At 40.3% G+C, this 25,454-nt stretch overlaps 4 protein-coding genes across 10 annotated transcripts in view; 3 read left to right on the top strand and 1 right to left on the bottom strand.

Moving 5' to 3' along the window:
* The window catches only part of LOC128619535 (IQ motif and SEC7 domain-containing protein 1-like), a 60,467-nt gene extending 48,769 nt beyond the window's left edge, over window positions 1–11,698 (top strand). For 3 of the 4 annotated variants that reach the window (XM_053643765.1, XM_053643767.1, XM_053643764.1), the window contains exons 13-14: window positions 3,739–3,788; window positions 8,347–11,698. In XM_053643765.1, coding sequence (XP_053499740.1) covers window positions 3,739–3,788; window positions 8,347–8,913 — 617 coding nt within the window. In that variant the 3' untranslated portion in view covers window positions 8,914–11,698. The remainder of the gene's footprint in view (window positions 1–3,738; window positions 3,789–8,346) is intronic. The other variant, XM_053643768.1, reaches the window with a different exon arrangement.
* Window positions 11,699–13,398: 1,700 nt separating this feature from the next.
* On the top strand, window positions 13,399–16,675 carry gp9 (glycoprotein IX (platelet)). The gene is made up of 2 exons (XM_053643800.1): window positions 13,399–14,005; window positions 14,739–16,675. The coding sequence occupies exons 1-2, from the start codon at window positions 13,992–13,994 to the stop codon at window positions 15,442–15,444; spliced, it is 720 nt and encodes a 239-aa protein (XP_053499775.1). The 5' UTR covers window positions 13,399–13,991; the 3' UTR covers window positions 15,445–16,675.
* cnbpa (CCHC-type zinc finger, nucleic acid binding protein a) lies at window positions 16,532–21,744 on the bottom strand. The gene is made up of 5 exons (XM_053643802.1): window positions 21,604–21,744; window positions 20,501–20,612; window positions 20,328–20,393; window positions 19,640–19,838; window positions 16,532–17,535 (listed from the first exon to the last, which is right to left on the bottom strand). Exons 2-5 carry the CDS (start codon window positions 20,607–20,609, stop codon window positions 17,418–17,420), a joined length of 492 nt encoding a protein of 163 aa, XP_053499777.1. The 5' UTR covers window positions 20,610–20,612; window positions 21,604–21,744; the 3' UTR covers window positions 16,532–17,417.
* A 3,458-nt stretch (window positions 21,745–25,202) lies between these two features.
* Window positions 25,203–25,454, top strand: part of raf1a (Raf-1 proto-oncogene, serine/threonine kinase a) — a 15,416-nt gene continuing 15,164 nt past the window's right edge. For 2 of the 4 annotated variants that reach the window (XM_053643770.1, XM_053643769.1), the window contains exon 1: window positions 25,203–25,454. This exon is cut by the window's right edge and continues 12 nt beyond it. The gene's annotated coding sequence lies outside the window, so the exon portion shown is untranslated. The other 2 variants (XM_053643772.1, XM_053643771.1) reach the window with 2 other exon arrangements.

Here is a 25,454-nt window from a genome sequence, read left to right as displayed (position 1 = left end):
GATTCTTGGAGATGTTTTATCCACTCGAACCGTCCTCTTCACAGTGCGTTGAGACGATATAGACACACGTCCAATTCCAGGTCGATTCATAACATTTCCAGTGGACTGGAACTTCTTAATTATTGCCCTGATGGTGGAAATGGCCATTTTCAATGCTTGTGCTATTTTCTTATAGCCACGCCCCATTGTGTGAAGCTCAACAACCTTTTGCTGCACATCACAGCTATATTCCTCGCTCTTACCCATCGTTATGAATGACTAAGGGAATTTGGACCTGTGTGTTACCTCATATTTATACCCCTGTGAAACAGGAAGTCATGGTTGAACAATTTCCTGTTCCTAGTCTCTCAGGTGTAAAAAAAAAAAAAAAATGTAAAATATCAGTGGGAATATACTTCAAATGTATTTTTCTCATATGAATTCATAAGGGTGCCAATAATTGTTGCACACCTATATTTAACAAAGATATTTTTTTGATAAACCTGTGTTATGTTTGATATCCATGAGAGCAGAGTATTTTTCTGAATTTTCTGAACAAAAGATCAAAAGGTTAAACAATAAAGACAAGTGGCGGCTGTGGATCAGGTGGTAGAGCGGGTTGTCCACTAATCGTAGGGTTGGCGGTTCGATTCCCGGCCCACATGACTCCACATGCCGAAGTGTCCTTGGGCAAGACACTGAACCCCAAGTTGCTCCCGATGGCAAGTTAGCGCCTTGCATGGCAGCTCTGCTACCATTGGTGTGTGAGTGTGTGTGTGTGTGTGAATGGGTGAATGAGACACAGTGTAAAGCGCTTTGGATAAAAGCTCTATATAAGTGCAGACCATTTACCATTTACAATTTTTCCCAGCCAGCTTTGTTCATATTTATCAAGGGTGCCAATATTAATGGAGGGCGCTGTACTGTACATACATAAATAAGTAACCAAATAAATAGTTTAATAGGTAAACATGTAAGTATGACATAATAAGGAAGTAAGTAAATAAATACAGTTACGTACGTCATTAAGTAAATATGTACATAGTAAGTAAATAAACAAATAAATAACTAGTAATAAGTAATAAATAAATAAATAAATAAATAAATAGGTAAGTAATCAAGTAAATGAGTAAACAAATAAATAAATGGGTTAAGAAGGAAATAAGTAAGTAAGTAAATAAACAAATAAATAGGTAGGGATACAATAAATAAAAGTCAATAAATAAGGAGTTAGATAGATAGATAGATAGATAGATAGATAGATAGATATGAGAACTCTAATGCTCTGGAACACTCACTGGGATATCTGTTCTGTGTGCCTCTATTTGCCAAAATGAGACTTTTTCTTCATTGTCAGTCTGATTAGTCTGATGTCACTTTGGTTCATTATAGTTGATCATTTTTCTGCTGTTGATTTGATTAGATTTGCCAAAACGGAGCTCACCTATATCCTGTACAACCTCAAAGTTCTCACACTGTCCTCATGTTGTCCTTATAACATCTCATATGTTTGAATTGTGTGAAGTTTCATGTTAATTACGTAACTGCTGAATCATCAATCTCATACATCAACGCCCAAAACTCCAACTGACGGTCATGTGGATCTGATCAAAGGCACTTGAGGTGATTTAGTGCTTGGCTCTAACACAACACATCTAGACAGTTGTAAACAGGTATACTTCACATTTCATAAATCATAAAGCCAAGATAAAAACGTACCTCTAAGTGCCATTATTATTTGATCTGGGTTCAGTGTTTGCAGTCAGTTGGCCATCAGTGATGATGGAATGAAATCCATTTAAAAAAAATAAATAAAAACAGAATCCGAGCCATTTTATATTGTAGTGAAAACTACTAACATTTACATCTGAAAGAAATGTCGTGTCATGTTATGTACCTTGTAAAAATACCTCGTAAAACCCCCCTTCCAAGCTCCACCCCCGAAATCGCCACCCCCCCCCCCCCCCCCAAAACTGAAATCTCCACCCCCACCTTGCTGCTTGGTCCTGGTTGTTCGACATCACCGATGAAGCCCTCCATTATTTGAAGCTTTTACTTGTGGCATGAGTTGCAATCAGTCGTGTATATGAAGCATTGTCGCATCCACCTCCCTCCCCACCCTTCTACCTTCCTTTTCCACCCGAACGTAAGGTTTAGCTAAAGCTAAAATGCTCACGTGTCCACCCATGTCTCGTTCGTGGCTTTATCACAGTCTACACCACTCTGGAGACGGAGCTCTCTTTAAACAGATCCACAAACCAACGGTGTAAGCAAAAAAAAAGTCAATAAAGTGAAAAATGAGAACGTTTCCTTAATGGAGACCAGTGGTGCCGTCCGGTCTGAAGCACTTCTCAACAAAAAGCGAGTTTGAAAATATTCATATTTAATGCCTCGAACAGTAGCGTAGAATATTACTTAGCTAGCTGTTAGTTAACGTTCCATTGATGGTCATGTTCGTGAACATTCCGTTGAGGGGTGCCAATATTATGGAGCTGACTATATACATTGTACATGGGTGGGTTACTGACTGGTCCTTATATTTGATGATGCAATAGGATTTTTCAGTAGCAGTAATACAGTCATGATGTCACTTTAATTAAAAATGTATTTGCCGTCATTGAGATGGCAGAAACGTTTATTTATTTATTTATTTTAAAACTCCAAACGAACCAATCAGAACCCTTGAATAAGCGTCACATGAGCTTGTGAAGGTTTGGCTGTGTTTTAAAATGTTTATTTTCAGATTAGTCTTGAATTATTAAGGCATGAATAATAGTCAATTATACGAATTATTATTATTACAGAGAAATATTACGAGAGAGAAGACAGAGAAAACTACTTAACTACGCTTTACTGTGAAGCCGCCGCCATTTTGAGTGTTTCCATGTGACGTTGCTACGGTCAGGTGGTACAAGTCGGAGCGCTCAGAAAATTCCTAGTTTATAAGTTGTAATTACCAGTTCTACAAGGACGTGAATGTATCTTACAGGTCGTAATCTCGGTATTTACGGCATGGCGTGAGAGCAGCTTTTAAATGTAATTTATTTAATAAAATTGCTGGTTACTAGGCGCTTGGCTTCGACTACACCACTGGTCAGGACGGAATCAAAAATCTTTTTTTTCTGACACGTATTTAATCGGTGACTTTTATTTAAAATGTGATCAAATCAGACCAAGAATTTAACATTTTCACTCCGTAGTCCTGCTAAAGCACTAAATCCCACCCACCCTTCACCTCTGACCTCTGACCCTGATCATCTATAACTAGCGCTAATTGTATTCAATGGTTTTAGCCACACTGAGCAAAATTTCAGCATTCAAAAGTTGAAATGTTACAAATGATCTAAATAGTGCGTAAGTTTCTGCACCAAGGAACCGATCAACCAACCAAACTCTCCAATAAGCATCATATGGGCTTGAAAATGTTCAATTATAGTAAATAATCACAACATATTTGCTTCAACTACACTACTGGTCAGGAATAAAGCAAAATTTGTCCTTATCAGAGATATTTATTTTTTAAAATTTTATTTAAAAAATATTCTCACTCCATAGTCCTGCGAAAACACCACCCTCCCCTCCCCTCCCCTCCGCTCTGACCTCTGACCCTGAGCCATAATGATCCTCCACGAGGCTTGCTGTGCTACTCCCATTTCCCTTTTGGCGCTTCCTAGAGTAAAGGGGCGTGCCCACCACTAGCCCCACCCCATTCTGGTGTGATGCCCATCTCTAATCTGTGGTATTGCATGTCTCGGGCAGGCAAGCGCGGGCGCCGCACCAGTGCAGGATCACTAGACAGCAATATGGAAGTAAGTAGGAAGCAGCGGATGTCCGGTTTATTCTCTTCTCATGCAATAAAAAAACGCAAAGCAAAAGCATTAACCAAAAACCAAACAAACCAAAGAGCAACCCCTTAATGAGCGAATGATTTCTTTTGTTATGTTCTTGCACCCTCTGACACTTCATAATTCTTTACATTCTTTTTTTTTGTTTTTTTTTGGTACTACCGATTCCTAACCTGCATGCCTGCTCACACGCATGCACGAACTGCTTGCAGAACCCTGAACATGTTCCTCCGTGTTCCTGCGTGTTCCTCAAAGCAAGCATGTTCTCCACTAACCCCCCTCGACCGCCACCATCTTGTTTGCTTCCATGTTCATGTGGTTCCTCATGGTGTCAGTACGCCTTAACAGGCATGACGTAGAAGTTAATCTCCATCCACTGACCACCGAATTCCTGACTTTCAAACCCTACGTTCACGCTAGCAAGGACTTGTGTATCTCGTGTGGGCGTGTCACTTATGGGCTGTGTATTTTTAAGAGAACATAGTAGACCCTATGTTTATCTACAGCCTACAGCCCACTATATACAATTTACTTGTTTTTTTTTATTTTTTATTTACGTTACATGCTAAGCTTTGAAGTCAGATTAGTTTAACCCAGGCGATCTCTGCTACGTCCTTCCAAGCTTCTTCGTAACGTCTCTATACACACGTAACGAGAGAGAGGTCGTATACAACAGGATGAGAGGAAACCACACACACGTTTTTCTTGCAGTTGTGAGCGAGGAACTGAAGAAACACCGGACCACAGGATTGGTTCGAGGAATCGTTCGAGACGATCATTTGTTGGATTTGTCGCTTTACATCATACCTCATTTGCATAAAATTCGCAGTGCACGTAGAAGATGTACACTCCCCTGTCGCTGTGTTGCTCGCTAGTGCGAACGTAGGTAAAGAAATTCGCCCGTTCTGATTAGAGACATGCTAATCAGATCTTTGCAATGTTTCAAGGATGTGGATTTCATTAGCATACATGTTCACCATTCATACATTGTTTGTGGCCTTGTATCAGATGTTAGACAAGATATGGGTGGGAGTGATGGTAGACATTGTCACAGCTCAGCTTTACAGAACTCCAGATGTAGATTTAGATCCTGAATGAACAATCCAGAGGAGACAGTGGCGACGTTGTTCAGTACGAGCAGATTGTAAATAAGAGTCCTCATGATGAGCAACAGGACAGTCTTTATGATTACAGCAGCAGCTCTTACACACAAACCTCCAGAATCCAGGTGAGATTAAACACTGAAGCAAAGTTGAAGCCTTTTTGCCTTTTCTCCTTCTGCATGTCAACGATCTGCTCCCATCATCCTAACGAGATGCATGTGAGAGTTCTCCCCAGGCTTGTTCTACAACATGTTATCATTTTTTTGGGATATTTCAGTGCTTAAAGAAGGATTCCACCTCAAAGGATCTCTAATCCAAAAAAAACAAACGGTTCCTCAAGGGTTCTTTGGAAGTTTATTTGGTTCGAGCTTTTATTAAAAGGCTTTTAGCGTGGACCAGTCTGGGATTGAAATCTATGTGGAGCATTTCGGGGTTCCTACAGAGGGACAAACCGAAGAACCTTAAATAGTACTAGTGCGGCTGATTTTCTATGAAGATAGTTTGCAGAAATTTGCCCAGAAGTTTGAGTTGAATTAGAGGAATTGGGTTTTTACGGCTTCAGGTAGAGAAGGAAACAACGCTAGAACGTCTCATGTAAAACTGTTAAAGACGATAAAGATTCTTCAAGGGTTCTTTAGATGCGTAGTTGTTCTAGTTTCCTAAAGAGGTCCTTCTTTTGTAAAATGTTTGATATCATGTACTACCGAGAGCTTTCAAGCTCAAGGTCTTCCCCACAGGGACTTCAAGGAAAAAATAATTATTTAGGTTGTCCCTCTGTTATAAGGTTCTATATAGAACCCTTAAAGGTTCCTCTGGAGCGACAACCCATGAAAATTCCTTTACAGAAATTGATTTTCAGCATTAGCGCCGGATGATTATGCTGTTTTCATAAAGAACTATTTATAGACAATACACTTGTAGAAAAAGTCCATACGAGTGTTTCTTTTTCCCCCTCTTTACAGCCCAACATAAGGGTTCCGTTCAGAACGCTATAACTGCGGGTTTCTCAATTTAGCCTGTTCCAAGTAGACCCCCTTTAGGATGCTGTAAACTCTCAACGATCCAAAGAACCCCTGAGGAACCCTTTTTGAAGAGTCCATCTTGAGTCACCTACAAGAGTTGATCTTTGATGATCAGGGATCGAGACCGAGAACCCTCTCAAAGAGAACCATGTGATCAAGTGTGAGATTTTAGCCGGTCTGAGCAGCATGGACGTGAGTGAGTGTCAGTGTTTCTCCAAACTCTGTTCCTGGTGGAGAATCTCCAAGTGAATGATGGATATTTGGTGGAATTCTTCTTTAAACACTTCTTCTACACGTCACCTCGTCACATCTTCAGCTGGATCAGTTACACTCGTTTATTCTTAACTCTTAAATACAAAACGTACATTTAGAGATGTGATGTGAACATAGTTTTGAGAATTTTTTTTATTAGATCTGTATCTTCTGTATAAATGTATAAATGTTTATCCCTTTTTCACTGACATGGTGTTGGTGCTTGTTCCACGAAACCAGGAAAAAAATAGTTTAAAAACCTAAAATGTCCCAAACAGTTCAAGAGCCGAACTTTTTAAAATTCAAGAACTTTACTGTCATCTGCACGAGCTTCTCTGTAGGATACCATTCTTATTTTACACGTTCTCACAGAGGCTGCAGCAAAAAATTATATATATGTATATAAAGGTTAAATAATAAAATAATAATTTTTTTCAATCAAATTTTGAAAAAAGCGGGGCTACTATTTTTACATAAGCAGATATGAGAGATTATTAAAAAATTTTCCATTTTGTAAAAGGAAAACAACTGTGGAGAAGTTTTCTCTGAACATCAAATTCTTCCTGCACTCTTAGAACAAAGGGTTCTTTCATCTTTCAGCTCGTCCTTCTGGGGAACCCTTTTACAAACGGTTCTGAATAGAATGCTTTTAGAAAGCTAGACCTTGTAATGTCAGGCGTATAAGTCTCCTTTCCTCCCTGAGCAACTGATTTGTACCTGCGTACCTACAATAATCTAAACAGTAGCTTTATAGAGCTTCCTAGAGGATTGTTCTTCTGAGGAAACACTTCAAGATTTCAGGTCGAACAGAAGAACTAGATCTTCATAAAGAGGACACCATTAACCATCCAAAGAACTGCTAAGGAACCCTGTAGTTAGCAGGAACTTTCTTGCAGTTCTGAACTTGCAGTTATGGTTTTGAGATAAAAATCAGAACCTAAAATGTAAATCTCAGAAATGCAGATTTTATGTAAATTAAGTCCAAGGTGAAGCGTCACAGGTTCCTGGGGGAAAGTAAACACAAACACATGAAGAAGTTTTTATGTTCTACTCGAATATCCAGTCTTCTACAGTGATGTTAAACACTTGATGTACAGAGTCATGGTTTAGGTAACTTTCTGGCATCTAGTTCTGGCAGTCGGTAACAGTTAACCGCCAGATTTAGCGGTTTAGAAACTCTATGCACTTACCTCATTACAGATCATAAAGTATGTGCACCCCTGACCATCACACACATCTTCTTCCCCAAACTGTTACCACAAAGTTGGAAGCACTCAATCTGTACGCTGTAGCTTTACAATTTCCCCTAAGAAGTAAGAATCCCAAACACTGTTCCAGCATGACGATGCTCCTGTGCACAAAGAGTGTGAGCTCCATGAAGACGTGGTGAGAAGGTTGGAAGAAGGTAGAAGAACTCGAGTGTCCTGCACAGAGCCCTGACTTCAACCCCAATGAACACCTTTGGGATGAACTGGAACTGGAGTCTCCTCACATCAACATCAGCGCCTGACCTCAACCTCACTAACGCTCTTGTAGCTGAATGATCACTAATCCCCACAGACACGCCCCAAAATCCCCACGGCCACGCCCCAAAATGTAGTGGACTGTGATCTAAGGCTTCTGAAAGTTTTTCACTGGGAATCCCGGACGATTCACTTTTGGACTAATTTACATCAAATCTGTATTTTTGACTTTATCTGAGATTTTTATTTAGGGTTCAGATTTTATTTTTTTTAAATCTAAAAACTAGTTTTTAATGACATGCTTTAAAAGGCAAATCTTTCACCCCTAGCAAAATAAACATTGGAATAGTTTTATCAGAGAAATCAGACTAGATGGGTTCAGGTACTGAAGAGAAAAGTTCACGTCTTGATGAAAATCTAACTTTTATTACTCAGGGTTTTAGACCTGCATCGATTTTAGACGGTGTTTCAGCAATGTTGAGGTGGAAAAGCTGAAATGGTTTCAGCACAGTTACCATGTTGGTGGAAAAGGTGGTGGAGATCTACTCTGGAAGATATTAGAGCCAGCTAGTGGAGTATGAGTTTCTCCTCAGACCATGAGGATTTGTTTGTTATTGTCTGTCTTGTATGTTTGACGTGATGGTGTTGTTCTCGGACTGTCTCTGCCCCCCCCCCCCCGCAGGGCTCCATCATTAGCAGTCCACCTCAGCTGCCCCGGAGAGCGCCGTCCGGCCGCGAGGGTCCTCCTCGTCCACGCTACTCCGGCACCACCCCTTCCTCCTCCTCCTCGCTGCTGGGATCGCTCTTTGGCAGCAGGCGAGGAAAACCTCCTCCTCGTCCTCCGCTTCCTGCTCCGCCCTCCTCCTCCTCGCACCACCCCATCCACCCCACCCTCATCTCCCACAAGCCCCACCCGACCAACCTGCACCACACTGCCCAGGCCCAACTAGATCCCCAACGTTCCCAGCACTGTTCTCTCCCGCAGAACCCCCCGCCGTATCAGCACCACCATCACTACGATCCGCCTCCCGTCGGGCTCTGGTTCCACCGTCAGCAGCACTCGGGCCACCTCTCTGCCCCGCACCACCACCCTCAACTCGCTCACAACCACCTTCCTCGTCATCAACACCACCACCACCATCAACAACGGCACCAACATCGGGAGCAGCACCTCGTGGCGGCGGCGTCATCGCCGTCGTGTCCCATCAGCGCCAAACCCAAACACTGTGGCATCAGCACGGTGGTGTGAGGATACGACCGGAGCCGGACTAAACTCCAGATAAATAATTCCATTTCTGAGATGGTTCCAGAGAGTCCTCCTAATCAGAAGCTCGGGTGTAGAACGATGCTGAAGGAATTCCGATGACAGATAAAGAAACACGAGGAGGATCGTAGCGTCTTGTTCGAGGTCTTCGTGAATCTCCTGAGGTGCAGTCTCAGCATCGCAACGTAGAACCTCACACATTTTCCCCAAACACCAAACCCCCAGACGATTAGAGCGAAGCTGTAAAGTAACGTCCAAGCTGTTGGTCTCACACGTAGTCGTCCTGACGCTGTATTTATTGTGGATAACGGAAAAGCTTTACATGTTGTCCTTAGCGATCATATATCAATGTGCCAATAATCCCTGCGTACTGTATGTACTCGGCTCTGTGTGAACTGTATCCTGTGTGTTCTAGTGTTTAGTGTAAAACTGCATCCATTGTAAGATGTTCTATATACTGTAAAAAAAAACAAAAACAAACTAAAACTATATATACATATTCAGAGAGTTTTTTTAAATATTACAGTCAAATAGAAATGAAATATTACGGTAAGCGGTGCAGACTGTACAGATGATCAGAGAAATATTTTGGAGTTTTAGAAAGCAGAAGCAGCTGCACTGAGCTATAAAGCGATAGAAAAAGTGTTCTAGCTTCCTGGTAAAGCTACAAAAACACAAACCAGGAGCTAAACAGCACTTTTATTTAGATTTAGATTTAGATAGAGTTCAATACATTCAATTTCAAAGTGTGAGATTTCGACGTCCCACTCACTGAGCACTTGTCTCATTTTTTTCTTTCTTTTTTTTATACAGCTCGTTTCCCGAGAACGTAACGACTAGTATTTTACAATGAAGTAACCTTTCCTTGTTTTTGTTTTGGGGTTTTTTTCCTTAAAGAAAATGATGCAATCAGATAGTTTTCTTTCAGCGAGTGTTTAGGTAAAGCTGAAGGTTAGATCATTAACGTCTGCACAAGTTCTACAGAAATTATGCACAAAACTAAGAAGGCCAGTGACTGAAATAGTTTTTACTCCGATGTGCAATATGTTTAGAGTTCAGGAGGACGAGGGACGCCACGCGATTAAAAGAAATAAATAGATATATAAAAATAAAAACAATAAGAAATACGCCTCGACATTCAGAAATGAAAAATGAACTAGATTATAAATCATTTGTTAATCTTCAAATTAATGCACACATTCGTTTTTATTTCTTTTTTTTCCCTTTACCTTTTTTATTACTAATTTTTCTCTTTGTTCCTTTACGTTTCCTTTTAGTATTTCTTTTTCTTCTTAGTTTTATTTATTTTATTTACTTTGTTCTTTTTTCCTTTTTTGGAAACATATTTACTTTTCTTGTTTGTTTTATTCCCTTTTTTTTAATTATTTTTATTCTTTACCTTTTATTATTTTATTTCACTTAACTACCCGGAAAACAAAATATATATTTAATGTAAGTGATTTAATTTAATGATTAATGATTTGATTTCATGATCAGTTCTTGATTTATTTCCAAATGATTTACATTTTCATTTGTAAAATAATTTTCAGATTTTTTTTAAATTCCAGATTATTAAACTGTAGTTTTTTTTATTCCTCTTTCCCCCCCGTGACATTCCTCGTCCTCGGTATTTGACAACTTTTAAATTATTTTGTCCCACAGTAACATTTTTGCGGTGGCAAAATTGAGTGAAATGTCAAGTGTGTGTCCTGTCAATTGTTGCGTGATTTTTATTTTTTATTTTTGTTTGTTTTGTTTTTTGTGTCCCAAAAAATAATCCAGTGTTACGTTGGCAGTTAAGTGCAATCGTGTAAAGAAAGAAATTCATTCTGCAGCTTTGTGTTGTTTCTGTACGAGATTCAGGTGAATAATGCGACAGTTTATGCAAATCTCTTTCCTTCCAGACGACGGAGAAGTTTTTTTTACAGAATGTATTTCAGGTGATGAAACGTAGAAGCACATTAAATCCGTTTCTTACGGAACCACACGGGCGCGAATAAATACATTGTTTTTTTTCCTAAGTGGATAACAATAATTTTCTAAAGCGATGTTCTGTTCAGACGGCGGATTTATTCCTCATAGTGAATCCGGAGGTTTTATGGAGCGTGTAGAACACGTCATTGTTCTCTGCATCATCATCTCCAGAAACCTGTGAGAAAGGTGCAATGATGAAGATGATGAAGATGATGAAGAACTCGACTGCTGTTCAGTGCGTGAGGTTTTAGTCTGAGCGCCGCACGGAACCGACACGCCTCGTTTCACTGTGAGCTGACGGACACTCGAGCTGGACACGCCTCGTTTTAGGTTCCTCCTCCTTTGTTGTTGTTGTTTTTTGTTTTTTAGCCTCGATGTTGAATTTGCTGTCGTACTGCGTTGTGTTTCTCTGAAGTGCAGCATGCAGATCATCTTCACATACGCATTGTAGAAAAAAGAAAGAAACGTGCAAGAGACGTGAAAAATGAGGAGCACACTTCATGAGAAATGAGAAACCATCAGTGTACATAACGTAGATAAGATGATGAGGATGATGACGATGAGGATGAGGATGAAGGACGGTTTCTGTGTGTCGGTGTGTGTTTAAGACAAGCAGACTGTTGGACACGTTCACTTCCTCTGACGCTGAGCCACAAAGAGAATAAGAACTGAAGGGTGGAGATTTTAGGGAAAAGGGAACCCTCTCATTTTGATATGCAGTCTGTTTGTAAGTGCTTCAGATCTGATTAATGTCAAACTGTGACAATGTTGAGAAATAAAACAACGTTAAACATCACGTAAAGTCTCCAGTGTTTCAGAACGGATTTTATAACCCTCGAGAGGTTTTTTCAATTGTCCCTCTGAGTTCAGGGGATAGTTAAAGGTTCTTAAAAAAATTGTTCTATACTTGGAACCCTTTCTGAGCTCCTGTACACTTTGTAATGTTATACTTAGAACCTCTAAGGGTTCCTACAGTGACAAACTAAGAACCCTTAACGTGATGGTTCCTAAATGTAGTGTCGCTTAATTTACAAACGGGTTCACGAGACAAACTCACAAGCTCCTCTTTGTTTTGTAAATTATTATTAAACAATATCAGGAGATGCATTCAGACATGCTACACTTCAGCCTTTTTATATTTTACTCTTTTTTTATTTAGGAAATGGTTCCGTGTAGAACATTTTTAACACTATCCAAAGAACTCTTAAGGAACCTTTTTTCGGTTCTGTACGTTCCCCATTCTTGTTTCTACACTTATAGAAAAAATAGCATTAAAAAATGGTTCTTTCAGTTTGGGGGAACCTTTAAAAGCTCTATGCAGAACCCTGCACCAGAGTGTTTCCCTTTCAGAAAGATGAAACCGGTACTTATCCAAAGAACCTGCGAGGATACTGTTAGTTTCACCAAAGTTTCTGAAAAATCTGACTGAAGAACTCTCGTGTTCTAAGAGAGAGAGAGAGAGAGAGTGTGTGTGTGTGTGTGTGTGTGTGTGTGTGTGTTAAGTGGCTAAGTGTGCAGTACAAACTCCAAATTATTACTCATTATGTTCTTCCTAATATCCAGAACCTGTTAGAAATAAGGGTTATTAAAAGGAACATTGGGTCATTAAGAGTTCTTTGCATCCGAAAATGGTTCTACTAGGGACCCTTTCTGTAGAGTTCTTTAAAGGTTCCCCTCACAGCAACCACCGATGAGACACGTTAAATTTTCTAATGTACATTTGATCACTTTTTGGTTACACTTTAAAGCTCTAAATTTCTTTAAAATGAGGAATTGTACTTAAGGAACTGATCCGAGTGAATTTCAGAATAATTATGACTTTTTAAAAATTTTATTAAAAAATGTTATATCTAATTAGTAAATATTAGAAACCCAGGACGACTAGAACACCAGTTTCTGATTAAAACACCAGTTTCTGGTTATTGTGTTAGTTAACCTTGAACTTTGCCCTTTAGAGACGTCACACTGACATGCACTTCCACACTCTGACCACCAGGGGCGCAACATTAAACGTGGTTTGTTGTTGTTGTTGTTGTTTTCAGGCTTCAACTTCAAGTGCTGTTATCTGATCGGATTTTTTTATAAAAATGGTTTAAAATTTTGTTTAAAAAAACACAACTGTAACTGCGTTGACTCGTCCTCCAATCAGATTGCGGCATGCTGACGGCGCCGTATTTTCATTCTGACCTTAGCTAAGAGATGTCTGATAAAACATTTAGAATGAAAGGCTACAACGATATACATATTTAAATAATATTACTGAATATATTAAAATTAAATAATATTATCGTAAGCTGTCGTAGGTCTTCCAGTGAAAGTTTAGTGATGTATAGGCTACATCACTCATGACTGTGTCCTAGATGTTCCATAAGCATTAATAAAAGTCTTATTAGCAGGATATATATATATATAAATAATGACACAACCTTATAACACAACCTTACGTCACTTTACAAACATCACATTTATAAAAGTATCTGTAGCTTTATGTCAGTACAGCACTCATGTAGGTCTTATGACGCTCTATGAACACTGTCCTTCATTCATTGCTTCTTTTCTTACAGCTAAAATGTTCGTTGCTGAAACCTGAAGCTTTGTAAACTCTGGTGTTGGAGATAAAACTTATCAGCGGCTCACAGAGTCACAGTTCTGCACGTGATCATTATAGCGCTCGCTCGTCCACGTCCCCCTTCGCATGACAGGCAGAACCGACACCCGAACGTGATCCGAACGAAGACTCGCAGCACCGCCCAGAGAGCAACACGGGTTTTAAATCATTGAGATTATTTAAAACATCGAGAACAGCGATATTCAACTGTACAGTCTTACTGATGTGCTAGTTAGCTAGCATGCTACCTGGGTAACTTGATAGCTAACTAACAAGCTTGTAATTTATAGATGTTGCATGCAGTGACGTAAATCTGATCTGAAACATAGTAAATATTAAGTTTAAGCTACAAGCTGGTCATTAAACTGACGTCACTGAGAGGAAATAAACGACTGGAACATCTGTTTTGAGTTCCCCGAGAGGAAGGTCAGCAGGGCATTGACCAGGATGAGACGAGACGGAAAGATCTGCTTTCTTCTGCATGAAGACTGAAAGGTACGTTTTTCACCTCACTATTTATTTTCGTTGTTTGTTTTTCTAGTTAAATTGTTTTGTATCGCGATTTTAAAGTCTGAATTCATCACTGAATCTATTAGTAATACTTAAATCCTGAATACATTTTATTTCAGTTCTGAAATTTAAATGATAAATTATTTGAATATTAACGTTACAGTAGTTGTGAAGTTAAAATCTAATCTCTGATCACACGTCATTAAATTTACTCGCTTTGTAGACGACGTAAGTGTTAACCTTCAATTTTAACCAAAACTATTTTTTAAAGATAATTTGCTATAAGAACTTGAATATATTTATTCTATTTGATCATTTTCTTTCTTTATTTTTTAAAGTCATTCTTAAAGTTAATAATCTGTGGCCCTTCTGTGCGAATAGCTTGTTTATGAAACGGAGAATTCCCAATTTATTTTCTTTAATATGTACCTGTTCTGTTTTATTCTGAGCTATAAACTATCATTTAAGTTTAATTTCCCACCTGGAGGATTATAATTTGATCCAAAACTTTGGAGACACAGATTTTACTTCATAGACTCATTTATTCAGAATAATTTTGTCTCTGATTAATAGGTGCTCGGAATAATAATAATAATAATAATAATAATAACAATAACAATAACATACTCCAACGTAAGAAACGTTGGTCTTTGACCAGATGACGTGAATAAAAGTCTGAAACGTAGTTCTAGTGAAGACACGGCTCTTCTCTCCTCAGCCTCACACTCAGGATGATCTCAGGTCTTGCCGTAGCTGCGATTCTTCTTCTCATGAGAAGCGTCTCGCCGTCATCAGGCCTGAGCGTCAACTGCAGCTCTCAAGATCTGGAGCGTATTCCTGATTTCCCCTCAAACACCACCGAGCTTTATCTACAGCACAACCGCCTGGTCACGGTTCCTCCGGGGTTCTTCGAGACGTTTCTACAGCTTCGTGTAGTGGATCTGTCCGGGAATCCATTCCACTGTGGCTGTAACATTCGGTACCTGAGAGCCTGGCTCCTGAAGAACCGAGACGTCATGACGACGAGTGTTACATGTTCCAGTCCGGCGTCTCGGGCACACAGAGCCATCGTGAGTCTGGGCGAGACCGAGTTCTCGTCCTGTGTGAGGAACCAGTGCTCCATTGCAGGGTATAACCTGGCATTAATGTTCCTGCTGTGTGGAATCCTGGGCTTGTTGCTGTGGAGCCTCCGCCTGGCCAAAGGGCTGTCGTTTACTCTGGGCATCGGCGAGAAGCACGGCAGCCTCCGGGCCGAATCCCTGCGCTCGCTCAAACCCAAACACAGAGCCACGGCCAGGTACTTAACGCAGTGGAGCGAGGACCTGGAGACGCCGCTGCTCGACATGGACATGGACATGGACATCCTCCCGCAGATCATCGACACGCTCCACAAACACCACAACATCAAGATCAAAGAAATGTGACCTGTGAACTCTGCTCACAATTAAGTGACACGTACCTGACAGACACGATCCGTCAGAATATTCATTAATTTACACTTCCACGCTTTCTTTCCGGTGCTTTCAATTTTTTGCTTTTCCTAAACTGACATTTAAATAGTTTTTTCTTTTTCTCCAGCGTGATGCAGACGAACACGTCAGCGCTGTACACGTCTCAGATTCGCCCTTAAGCAGTTTGGAGAAAACATGGAAAATGCTCTTAAAAATTTGATCTAGAACTTGTAAAATAACGCCAGCTCCTGATTCTAAACGCTTTAAAACAGCTCGGCCGACATTACGCTAACTCTCTTTTAAATTTATAGGTTAGAACTCATTTTTCTCCTAGTTTTATTCCACTTTTTATTTATTCCAACCTTCTGCAGGTAACTTTATTCCAAATTTACTTAAATATTTTTATTTAACATTTATCTGCACGCTTTTCATACATTTACCATTTAATGCCAAAGTGTCCTTGGACAAGACACTGAACACCAGGTGTGTGTGAGTGGTGTGTGAGAGTGGGTGTGTGAGACTGTGTGTGAATGAGACAGTGTAGAGTGCTTTGAAACCATTAAGGTTAAAGAAAGCTCTATATAAGTGCAGACCATTTAATACTTTTTATTCTATGTATTCATTGTTGTTGAACACTTTTCAAATTTTTTAATTTAAAACATCACATTTAAACCTTTTATATTTTTAAGACTTTTTTTATTTAACAGGTTAAACTTTCCCAATTATTATGAATTTATTATAATTATATCTAATTTTATTCTGATCACTAATCACTAAGCACTACTTTTTTACACGTTATGCAAAAAAATTCTCAGATTTCATTCCATCTACAAGCTCCTCTGTGCAAAAGTTTGTACACCCCATGGTTTTGAACAGAAAACACTTTAAAAGCCCCTCGGCTCGACAGTTATGTTAATAGTCGATTAACTATTTTTATATACATCATTAAAAGTTTATTATTGAGTAAATTGTAAAGCCGGCAGAAATCCTTCCTCTGTAATCCTGCAGCAGCATTCATTTTTGTTATTGGGGAAAAATAACCACGCCATGGTCCGCGCCATCCCGATCCTCCTCCAGCTTTATTGATAGTTTAAAATTACATTTTCTATGTTTATAGGACTTCAGTTGCATCTTTTCCTTCTGACTTAAAAACAGAGTACAAGCAAAATGATTTTTTTTTTTTACAGTAGTCCAAGTGATATTGTACAAAAATAATATTTGATTTCTGTGAAAACATTCTCCTTTTGCAAATTAGTGATAAATCCACAAGCTTATTGGTCTTGATAATTTAAGATAGAAATGACTAAACTTATTGTTTTGGAATCTTTAAGCATTTATGAGAAAATGTACCAAAAAAATCTGAATTCAAAATAAAGAAGAAAAAAAAGAGGATGTCAGTATTTCAGAATTCTGTTACAAGTATTATTAATAGAATATTTCCTCACAAGTTAGCGCCCAAAGCGAGTGTGTGTGAGTGTGTGTCCAGATTAAGATGGAGTCCTGCGTTTGTGAACATTACCGCCATCAGACTCTTTAAGCAAACTCATTATTTCCTGCTGAATTTATTATAAACAAAACATCTGCACGCAGAAGTCGAGGCTTTTCCCGTCTGCCGACTCGAAGGCTCACGTGAAGCGAGCGAGTGCCGTGAGGTTCCACGTTAACACGCCGCACGCCGGTCGTCACGTCTGCGGGCGTGCTTAAGGGGTTTTTAAATAAAGCATTATTACACAACACCTCTACCGAAACTAAACACACATCTGATACTGAATGCAGGAAGATTTTTAACCCCTTCTTTCTTTTTTTTTTTCTTTAAACATGTCGAGCAGCTCACGGGCCCGGGACAAGCCTCCGTCTGCCCACCTTTAGCCAATGAAGAGGATTCCCAGAAAATAATAACCATCAACGCGAAAAAGGAGGGGCCGATGAAGGGGGAGGGGGCGTGTTTACGCCGAGGCCTCGATGGTACACTCCCGCGCCAGGTGACCCGTCTTCCCGCAGTTATAGCAGTTCACCTCGCTCGCCTTACTGCACTGCACCGCCACGTGGCCGATCTCACCGCACCTGCACGCAACCAAACTCACCTCATTATTACTCGGGCCATCATCATCATCATCATCATCATCATCGTACACTGGTTTATTATACACGCTCATTACTTCTACTAACAGGAGTAATCACTCACTAATATACTCGTAATAGAAATCTGAATTAATCATAGTATAGTGGTAATGGCTATTATTATTATTGCTGCTAGAATATTAGGAGTAATTCTAATAGTAGCAATAGTAATCATTAGTACTAAAAGTAGTACTTAGTAGTAATAAGAGTTTAGTAGCAGTAATGGTAATTATTAATAGCAACAGTGATCACTGGTATAGTATTTGTTAGTCATTTTATTAGTAGTAATATAGTAATAGTAGCAGAAATTTATAGTAAAGCAATATTAGTAATTAATAGTATACAACCCCTGGCATTCATGATGGAATCAACACACTTGGAGGATCCTCACACGGGTTTTTTTTACTTCGTAGCAAATAAACAAGTCACAGATTTGACACAGAAGTATTTTTATTTAATGGCGGAACATTCTGGCTTCCTGAAACACCTCAAACTAATTCAATTGTTTTAATTAATGCCATTTTTCCCCAGATCAAACAGACGAACAAATTGTGGAATCAACAACAAACAAATAAATAAATAAAAATCTGTTTAAGTACTGCCATTGCTTCGCCTCGGGCCAGAGTTCTCCAAGGTGTGTTCTCCACTAATGAAACAATATGCTCCATCGAGCGGTTCCAACATTCTTGAACAATGATTGGTAGATCAGCGCTGCAGGATGGAGCCTCGTCATGGACCAAATTTTTTAATTTCCACCATAAAATGTACTCAGATTGAGATCTGGACTGTGTGCTGGCCATATCAGTGAGATGATCTGACTTTCCTGAAGAAAAGCTTTAACACTCTTTGGTGAGATGCATTATCATCCTGAACAATGACTTCACCACTAAACCTGCTCTCGATTGATTGAAGGAGAAAAGTGTCCAAAATGTCAGTGTACACCTGTGCACTGACTGTTGAGGTCTCCTCTGGTCCTTTACCGGACATGAGACTCCAGATCATACCCGAGTGGGGAATGTGATTGAAGAAAACAAGCTCTTCATCTTTATATGTTTCATTAGAACCGCACCAGAAGGATTTCCTGCATCATCTCCTTGGCCAATGCAGATTCCTGATTCATCACTGAACATCACTTTCATCCAATCATCTACACTCCAAGATCTTCTCTTCAGCCCAGAGTAACCCTGTTTTCTTCTGTTCAGGTGGTAGTGCTGGTTTCCCTTTGACTTTTCTATACACAACTCATTTCATTCACCTGATTTCTTACAGTTCGGTCACCAACACTGACTCCCGTTTCCTCCCATCTGTTTTTCATTTATTTTGTTGTGTAGTTTCTACTTTCAAGGCATATTGCTTTGAGTTTTCTATCCTGACGCTCTGACGTCTTCCTTGCTCGACCAGTACGTTTTCCTTTCACAACCTTCCCATTTTGTTTATAACTGCCGCAGATTTTAGTTACAGCTGGGAACAACCATCTTTTACCACTCCGTGTTGGATTTCATTTTATAATGCTTTCTATAATACTTTCTCTCGTCAGGGCCAGGTTTCCTTTCAAAAAGTCCGAGGTTAAAGTGTGTAAGCACGCTCTCTTAACTGCAGACTCATTTGCATTTTTAGACTTGTGCTGTATTTGTTTTAGAAATGCAAATTACAAGGTGATTCCATCACTTTTTTTCCTCTACTTGATCTGGAAAAAAATGCCATTAACTAAACTAATTTAATGTAATCTGTTTGAAGCCAGAATGTTCAGCTATTAAACAAAAATAATTATGTCATATCTGAGAGTTGTTTATTTACTACGGATTTTAAAAAATCCAGGTGTAGTAATAGTATTAATTGGTATATCAGTAGTATAGTAATAGTCATTATTTATAGTATCGCAGTATAATTATACAGCAGTGTAGCACAGTAGTAGCAGTAATAGTCATTTATATTTGTAGAATAGTTGTAATAATAATAATTAGTGGTAGTAGAGATAATAATTAAGAGTGGTGCGTTGCCGCGGTCAGTATTATCATCATTAGTAGTGGTGTAGTCGTACTCGTACCGGTAGCACTTGACTTTGTCGCACAGTTTCTGGATGTGTCCAAATCCACCGCAGGAGTAACACTTCTGCTCGTTGGCGTGGTCACAGTCTCGGGCCACGTGTCCGGCTTTACCGCAGTTATAGCAGCACTGCTCACGCTCCTTCTTCGGTTCCTTACAGTCCCGGGAGATATGGCCACTCCGGTGACAGTTATAACACGCTGAGAGAGAACACATTTTATTAAAAAATAATTAAATATTTAAAAAAGCACCACAGGATCATCCAAACATATGACAAGTCTGAAGAGTTACAAAAGTACTACTACTATACTAACTGTTACTATTACCACCATTACTTGTAATGCTACTAATTCCTCCATCTGGGGTTTAATAAAGTATTATCTTATCTTACTACTGGTACTATACTACAAATAATTACTATTACTACCACCAATAAACAAAAACAGTATTAGATGTAGCGGTAGTAGTAATAGTCATTATTACTACTTATACTATTAACAGTATTGTCATATTACTATAGCAGTGGCATTAACAGTGCTTACTGCTATAAATTACTACTACAAATCATTACTAATAATACTATCCAAGTTATTATTAGCCGTGATGTTTCTACTTTTACTACAAAAAAAATGTTGATTTTAAAAACAAAAACAAACAGTAATGAGTTGTGGTTGCTGTCGGCGTCTCACCATCCTCAGTCTGTTCGCAGTCGCGGGCAATGTGTCCCTGCTCTCCACACCGGTAACAGAACAGATCTGCAGAATAAACACACAAATAAATACTGAATACGAGAGTAACCCCAGCGCCATCGTGTTCAGGTGGTGGTGACAACCTGACACAGCTCACTACAACTTGTCCTCACCTTTACCTCGACCTCTGCCCCGCCCACGGCCACGCCCCGCATTGGGGCAGTTCTTCACCCAGTGTCCTGAGCGACCACATCCAAAACACTCACTGCTGCTCATATCCATCACCTGAAGAAGATAAATAAAAAACAAAAGTAAAAGTTATGAGGACACACTGAATGTGACGATGATATGGAGACATGGGGAAACTGGATAAACCTGCTGGTGTAAAATGAGCAATACTCAGATAGTACACCGTATTGTTATCTGCGTGTGAAAAACTCCAGAACAATCTGCCTAACCGTCTCAACTCAAACTTGTATTATAAAGACTTTTATAAAGAGTAGCAGAGGATCAGCAGAACATGCCTGTGTGTATGGAGCTGATTGGCGAACACATGGGAAGCACATGTGAAGGATCACTCACGAGGAGTCAGATCAGATTTCTTTATGGAGCCCAAAAAGACCCCCCCAAAAAACAGCAGTGTGACGTCATAAATCTAAAACAAGCCCCCATGTAAACATAAAACTAACTTCTAATTCAATATATTAAAGTATTTATGGCGGTGTAGAGAACTGATGCGGTGTATTTAAGTATATAAATATATAATGCGAACCCTAGAACCTAAAACAACCACACAGTAAAGACTCGAATCAGTAAAAGTGGTTTGTTAATAATGCTGATTAGACATTTTATAGAATTTTAGGATTATTTATCAGTTCTACACTGATCACGCGCAGGGCCCTGTATCCACTCGTGCAATACACGCACGCACGCGCGCTAAACCAATCAGCAGAAATTAGCACGCGACCTCGGCGTTTATTCGTTTCCCAACTTTAAACAACTCATTTATAAAGTTAAGACGCTTCGGGATAATTTTACAGGAATGAAATAACTCGATAAAAGGCGCAGGTGTGTGAAGACTTTCCCGCGCAGCCACGCTACAGCTAGGCCTCAGCTAGCTCACCTGCTAAGCTAAACTTAACCGCGAGCAACGTTTCGCTTCACTTCGACACCGTCCTCCCGTCAAAATATAAACATTCAATCAATAAATCGTGTATTACAATAAAAACCAGATTCAATTCCTCTTATAAAGAGCGTAAGATTTGTTCAGACTTACCTGCTGATCTTCGCTGCTAGCCTAGTTAAGCTACGTGACTCGCTGCTCTTTGACTCCGCCCCCTCTCTCTCTCGCGCTCGCGCACTGTCTGCGCCACATGCGATTTGCGCATGCACACGACTGTTCACACGCACGCGCATGTCCGCTCAACTCCCGCGTTCTGCGCATGCGCGTAGACAGGAGGAACAGACAAGAATAAAGTAGACGGGTAACCGGAAGTGTGATAACGGCCAATAAAAGAACGCGCGAGCCTGACCACCGCCCCCGTGAACTGTCCAATCATATCTCAGACTGTCAAAAAATATAAATATGTATTTAACTAATTGAAAATAATAACTATCATAAAAAGATCGAAAATATTTTAGTTACAGATTTAATATATATTTATATAAGTAATAAAATATACAACACGCACTAAAAAGTGAGTATACATGGATTAATACAAATAAAATGCAATCATTGATAAGATAATATGCCTTTATTATCGCTGTACAATGAGAGCAAGCCATTAGAGTAAAGGGTAAAATATATTTATACGTATATATACATTTACACCGATCTGCCATAACATTAAAACCAACTGCCTACTATTGTGTAGGTCCTCCTTCCTTGTGCCACCAAAACACCTCTGACTCGTCGAGGCATGGACTCCACAAGACCTCTGAAGGTGTGCTGTGGTATCTGGAACCTAGATGTTAGCAGCAGATCCTTTAAGTCTTTTAAGTTGCAAGGTGGAGCCTCCATGGATTGGACTTGTTTGGACTTATTTGTCCAGAACATCCCACAGACGCTGGATCGGATTGAGATCTGGGGAATCTGAGGCCGAGTCAACACCTTGAACTCTTTGCCATGTTCCTCAAACCGTTCCTGAACAATTTTGCACTGTGTGAGGGAGCGTTATCCTGCTGAAAGAGGCCACTTATATTAGGGAACACTGTTACCACGAAGGGGTGTACATGGTCTGCAACAACGTTTAGGTAGGTGGTACGTGTCAAAGTAACATCCACATGAATGCCAGGACCCAAGGTTTCCCAGCAGAACATCGCCCAGAGCATCACACTGCCTCCACCAGCTCGCCTTTTTCCCATAGTGCATCCTTGTGACATCTCTTCCCCAGGTAAGTGACACACACACACACCTGGCCTCCACATGATGTAAAAGAAGACCTGATTCATCAGACCAGGCCACCTTCTTCCATTGCTCCATTGTCCACTTCTGATGTAGGTTCCATTGTAGGTGTTTCGGTGGTGTACAGGGGGTCAGCATAAGCACTCGGACCGCTCTGCAGCTACGCAGCTCCATACACAACAAGCTGTGATGCTCTGTGTGTTCTGACTCCTTTCTCTAAGATCCAGCATGAACTTTATCAGCAGTTTGTGCTGCAGTAGATCTTCTGTGAGATCGGGCCAGACGCTCTAGCCTTTGCTCCTCAAGCACGTCAATGAGCCTTGGGAGCCCATGACCCTGTCGCCAGGTCACCGGTTGTCCTTCCTTAGAAAACTTTTGGTAGGTACTAACCACTACATACTGGGAAAACCCCACAACACCTGCTGTTTTGGAGAAGCTCTGACCCAGACATCTAGACATCACACGCTGGCCCTTATCAAAGTCACTCAGATCCTTACACTTGCCCATTTTTCCTGCTTCCAACACGTCAACTTCCAGAACTGACTAGTCACTTGCCCCTTGACAGGTGCCACTGTAATGAGACAATCAATTTTATTCACTTCACCTGTCAGTGGTTTTAATGTTATGGCTGCATATTGCACATCGCACTCAGAAACGTTGAATTGCACATATGTCCAGAATGGTGTGATGGCAGACATCCAGAGTGGTGTATTCTAGAGTAGTGTGAGGTGTTGTCATGGTGAGGGGCATAAATGCTGGGAATGAAGATGTTCCTCAGGCTGGGTGTTCGGGTGTACAGGCTCCTGTAGCGTTTTCCAGAAGGCAGACGGGTGAAAATTCTGTAGCAAGTTCAGCCAGTTCTGTAAATTTCTTCCAGTGTTAGAAGATGTGATAATCTGTGCTGTTTTGATGATGCGCTGGAGTGCCTTGCTGTCCTCTGAGGTGCAGCAGGAGTACCACACTTTTTGCAGCATGTGATTATGAACTCAATGATGCAGAGGTAGAAGTTCAAAAGAAGCTGTTGGGGGAGCTGTGCTTTCCTTAACCTTCTTAGGAAATGGAGCCTCTGTTGACATTTTCTTTTGTCATTACTGTTGTGTTGATGGGCCATGACACTGTAGGTATCAAAAGGTATTAAAACTGTTCACTGCCTCAATCAATTAAAACTATAGACAGAATAGACAGCTATATAAATATACTATAAATAGACAGACAGACACATATATAGGGGCGGCTGTGGATCAGGTGGTAGAGTGGGTTGTCCACTAATCGAAGGGTTGGCCGTTCGATTCCTGGGCCACATGACCACATGCTGAAGTGTCCTTGGGCAAGACACTGAACCCCAAGTTGCTCCCGATGGCAAGTTAGCGCCTTGCATGGCAGCTCTGCTACCATTGGTGTGTGAGTGTGTGTGTGTGTGTGAATGGGTGAATGAGACACAGTGTAAAGCGCTTTGGATAAAAGCTCTATATAAGTGCAGACCATTTGCAGACAAACAGATTATGGTTAGTGAATGATAGAAAAAAAAGACAGACAGATAGACTGACAAAGAGAGATGGACCAACAGACAGACAGATACTGTAGAGAGAGATGGATAAAAGTACATTTATTTATTGGATAAACACTATTAAAGACCCACCCACTCTAACTCCGCCTACCACCTTAAAGAACCACCCACTCTAACTCCACCTACCACCATAAAGACCCACCCACTCTAACTCCGCCCACCACCATAAAGACCCACCTGCCATCATAAAGACCCACCCATTCCAACCACACCTACCACCATAAAGACCCACCCACTCTAACCCCACCTACCACCATAAAGACCCACCCACTCTAACCCCACCCACCATCATAAAGACCCACCCACCCTAACCTGGCCTACCATCATAAAGACCCACCCACCCTAACCTGGCCTACCATCATAAAGACCCACCCACTCTAACCCCACCCACCATCATAAAGACCCACCCAGCCACTTTGAGACCTTGTCCCTGTGTTACCTTTAATGTATATGATGTTGCATGTAGTATATTAATTAATATTTTATATATATATATATATATATATATATATATATAGAGAGAGAGAGAGAGAGAGAGAGAGTATATTAATTTTACTATGTATTTATTTTAGCATCTGTTTATTCATTTATTTTTTCACTACTATTTTTTTTACTGTTTTATTCAGTTCCTACTTCTCTTGGTCTCTTGGTCTGCTGCTGTATGTAGCTTTGGCAATACTGAATTGAATAAAGATTGAATAGATAGTAATATTAATATTACTAATATTAATAATATATTAATTGAATAGTCAGTCTCTCTCTCTCTCTCTCTCCCCCCCCCTCCCTCCCTCCAGTCTCCCTCTGTCCCCACAATCTCTTTCTCCATTGTCTCTCTCTGTCCCCGTCTGTCTCTCATTTGTCTCTCTCCCTACCCCTGTCTCTCTCTCCTGTCTCTCTCTCCCTCTCTCTCTCTCCATCTCTCTCTCCCCGGTCTCCCTCGCTCCTGTCTCTCTCCCCCTGTCTCTCTCTGCCCCTATCTCTTTTTCCATTGTCTCTCTCTGTCCCTGTCTGTCTCTCTCCCTACCTCTCTCTCTCTCTCTCTCTCTCTCTCTCTCTCTCTCTCTCTCTCTCTCTCTCTGTTTGAAGAGTTTAAATGTTGACGTCACCACAGTGTGTGTTTTTTCCCTGAAGTTACTATGGCGGTTCTGAACTTTTC

This window comes from Ictalurus furcatus, chromosome 15, assembly GCF_023375685.1.
Source record: "Ictalurus furcatus strain D&B chromosome 15, Billie_1.0, whole genome shotgun sequence".
In the NCBI taxonomy this organism is placed as follows: domain Eukaryota; kingdom Metazoa; phylum Chordata; class Actinopteri; order Siluriformes; family Ictaluridae; genus Ictalurus; species Ictalurus furcatus.
This window is presented reverse-complemented; position numbering and strand designations above follow the sequence as displayed.

Excerpts from the sequence above, each read along its gene's own strand:
- cnbpa (XM_053643802.1), bottom strand. The coding sequence starts at position 20,609 with ATGGATATGAGCAGCAGTGAGTGTTTTGGATGTGGTCGCTCAGGACAC. Across the intron at positions 20,394-20,500 it reads GGGCAGAGGTCGAGGTAAAG|ATCTGTTCTGTTACCGGTGT; the intron begins GTGAGGACAAGT and ends TTTATTCTGCAG. Across the intron at positions 19,839-20,327 it reads CTGCGAACAGACTGAGGATG|CGTGTTATAACTGTCACCGG; the intron begins GTGAGACGCCGA and ends GTTCTCTCTCAG.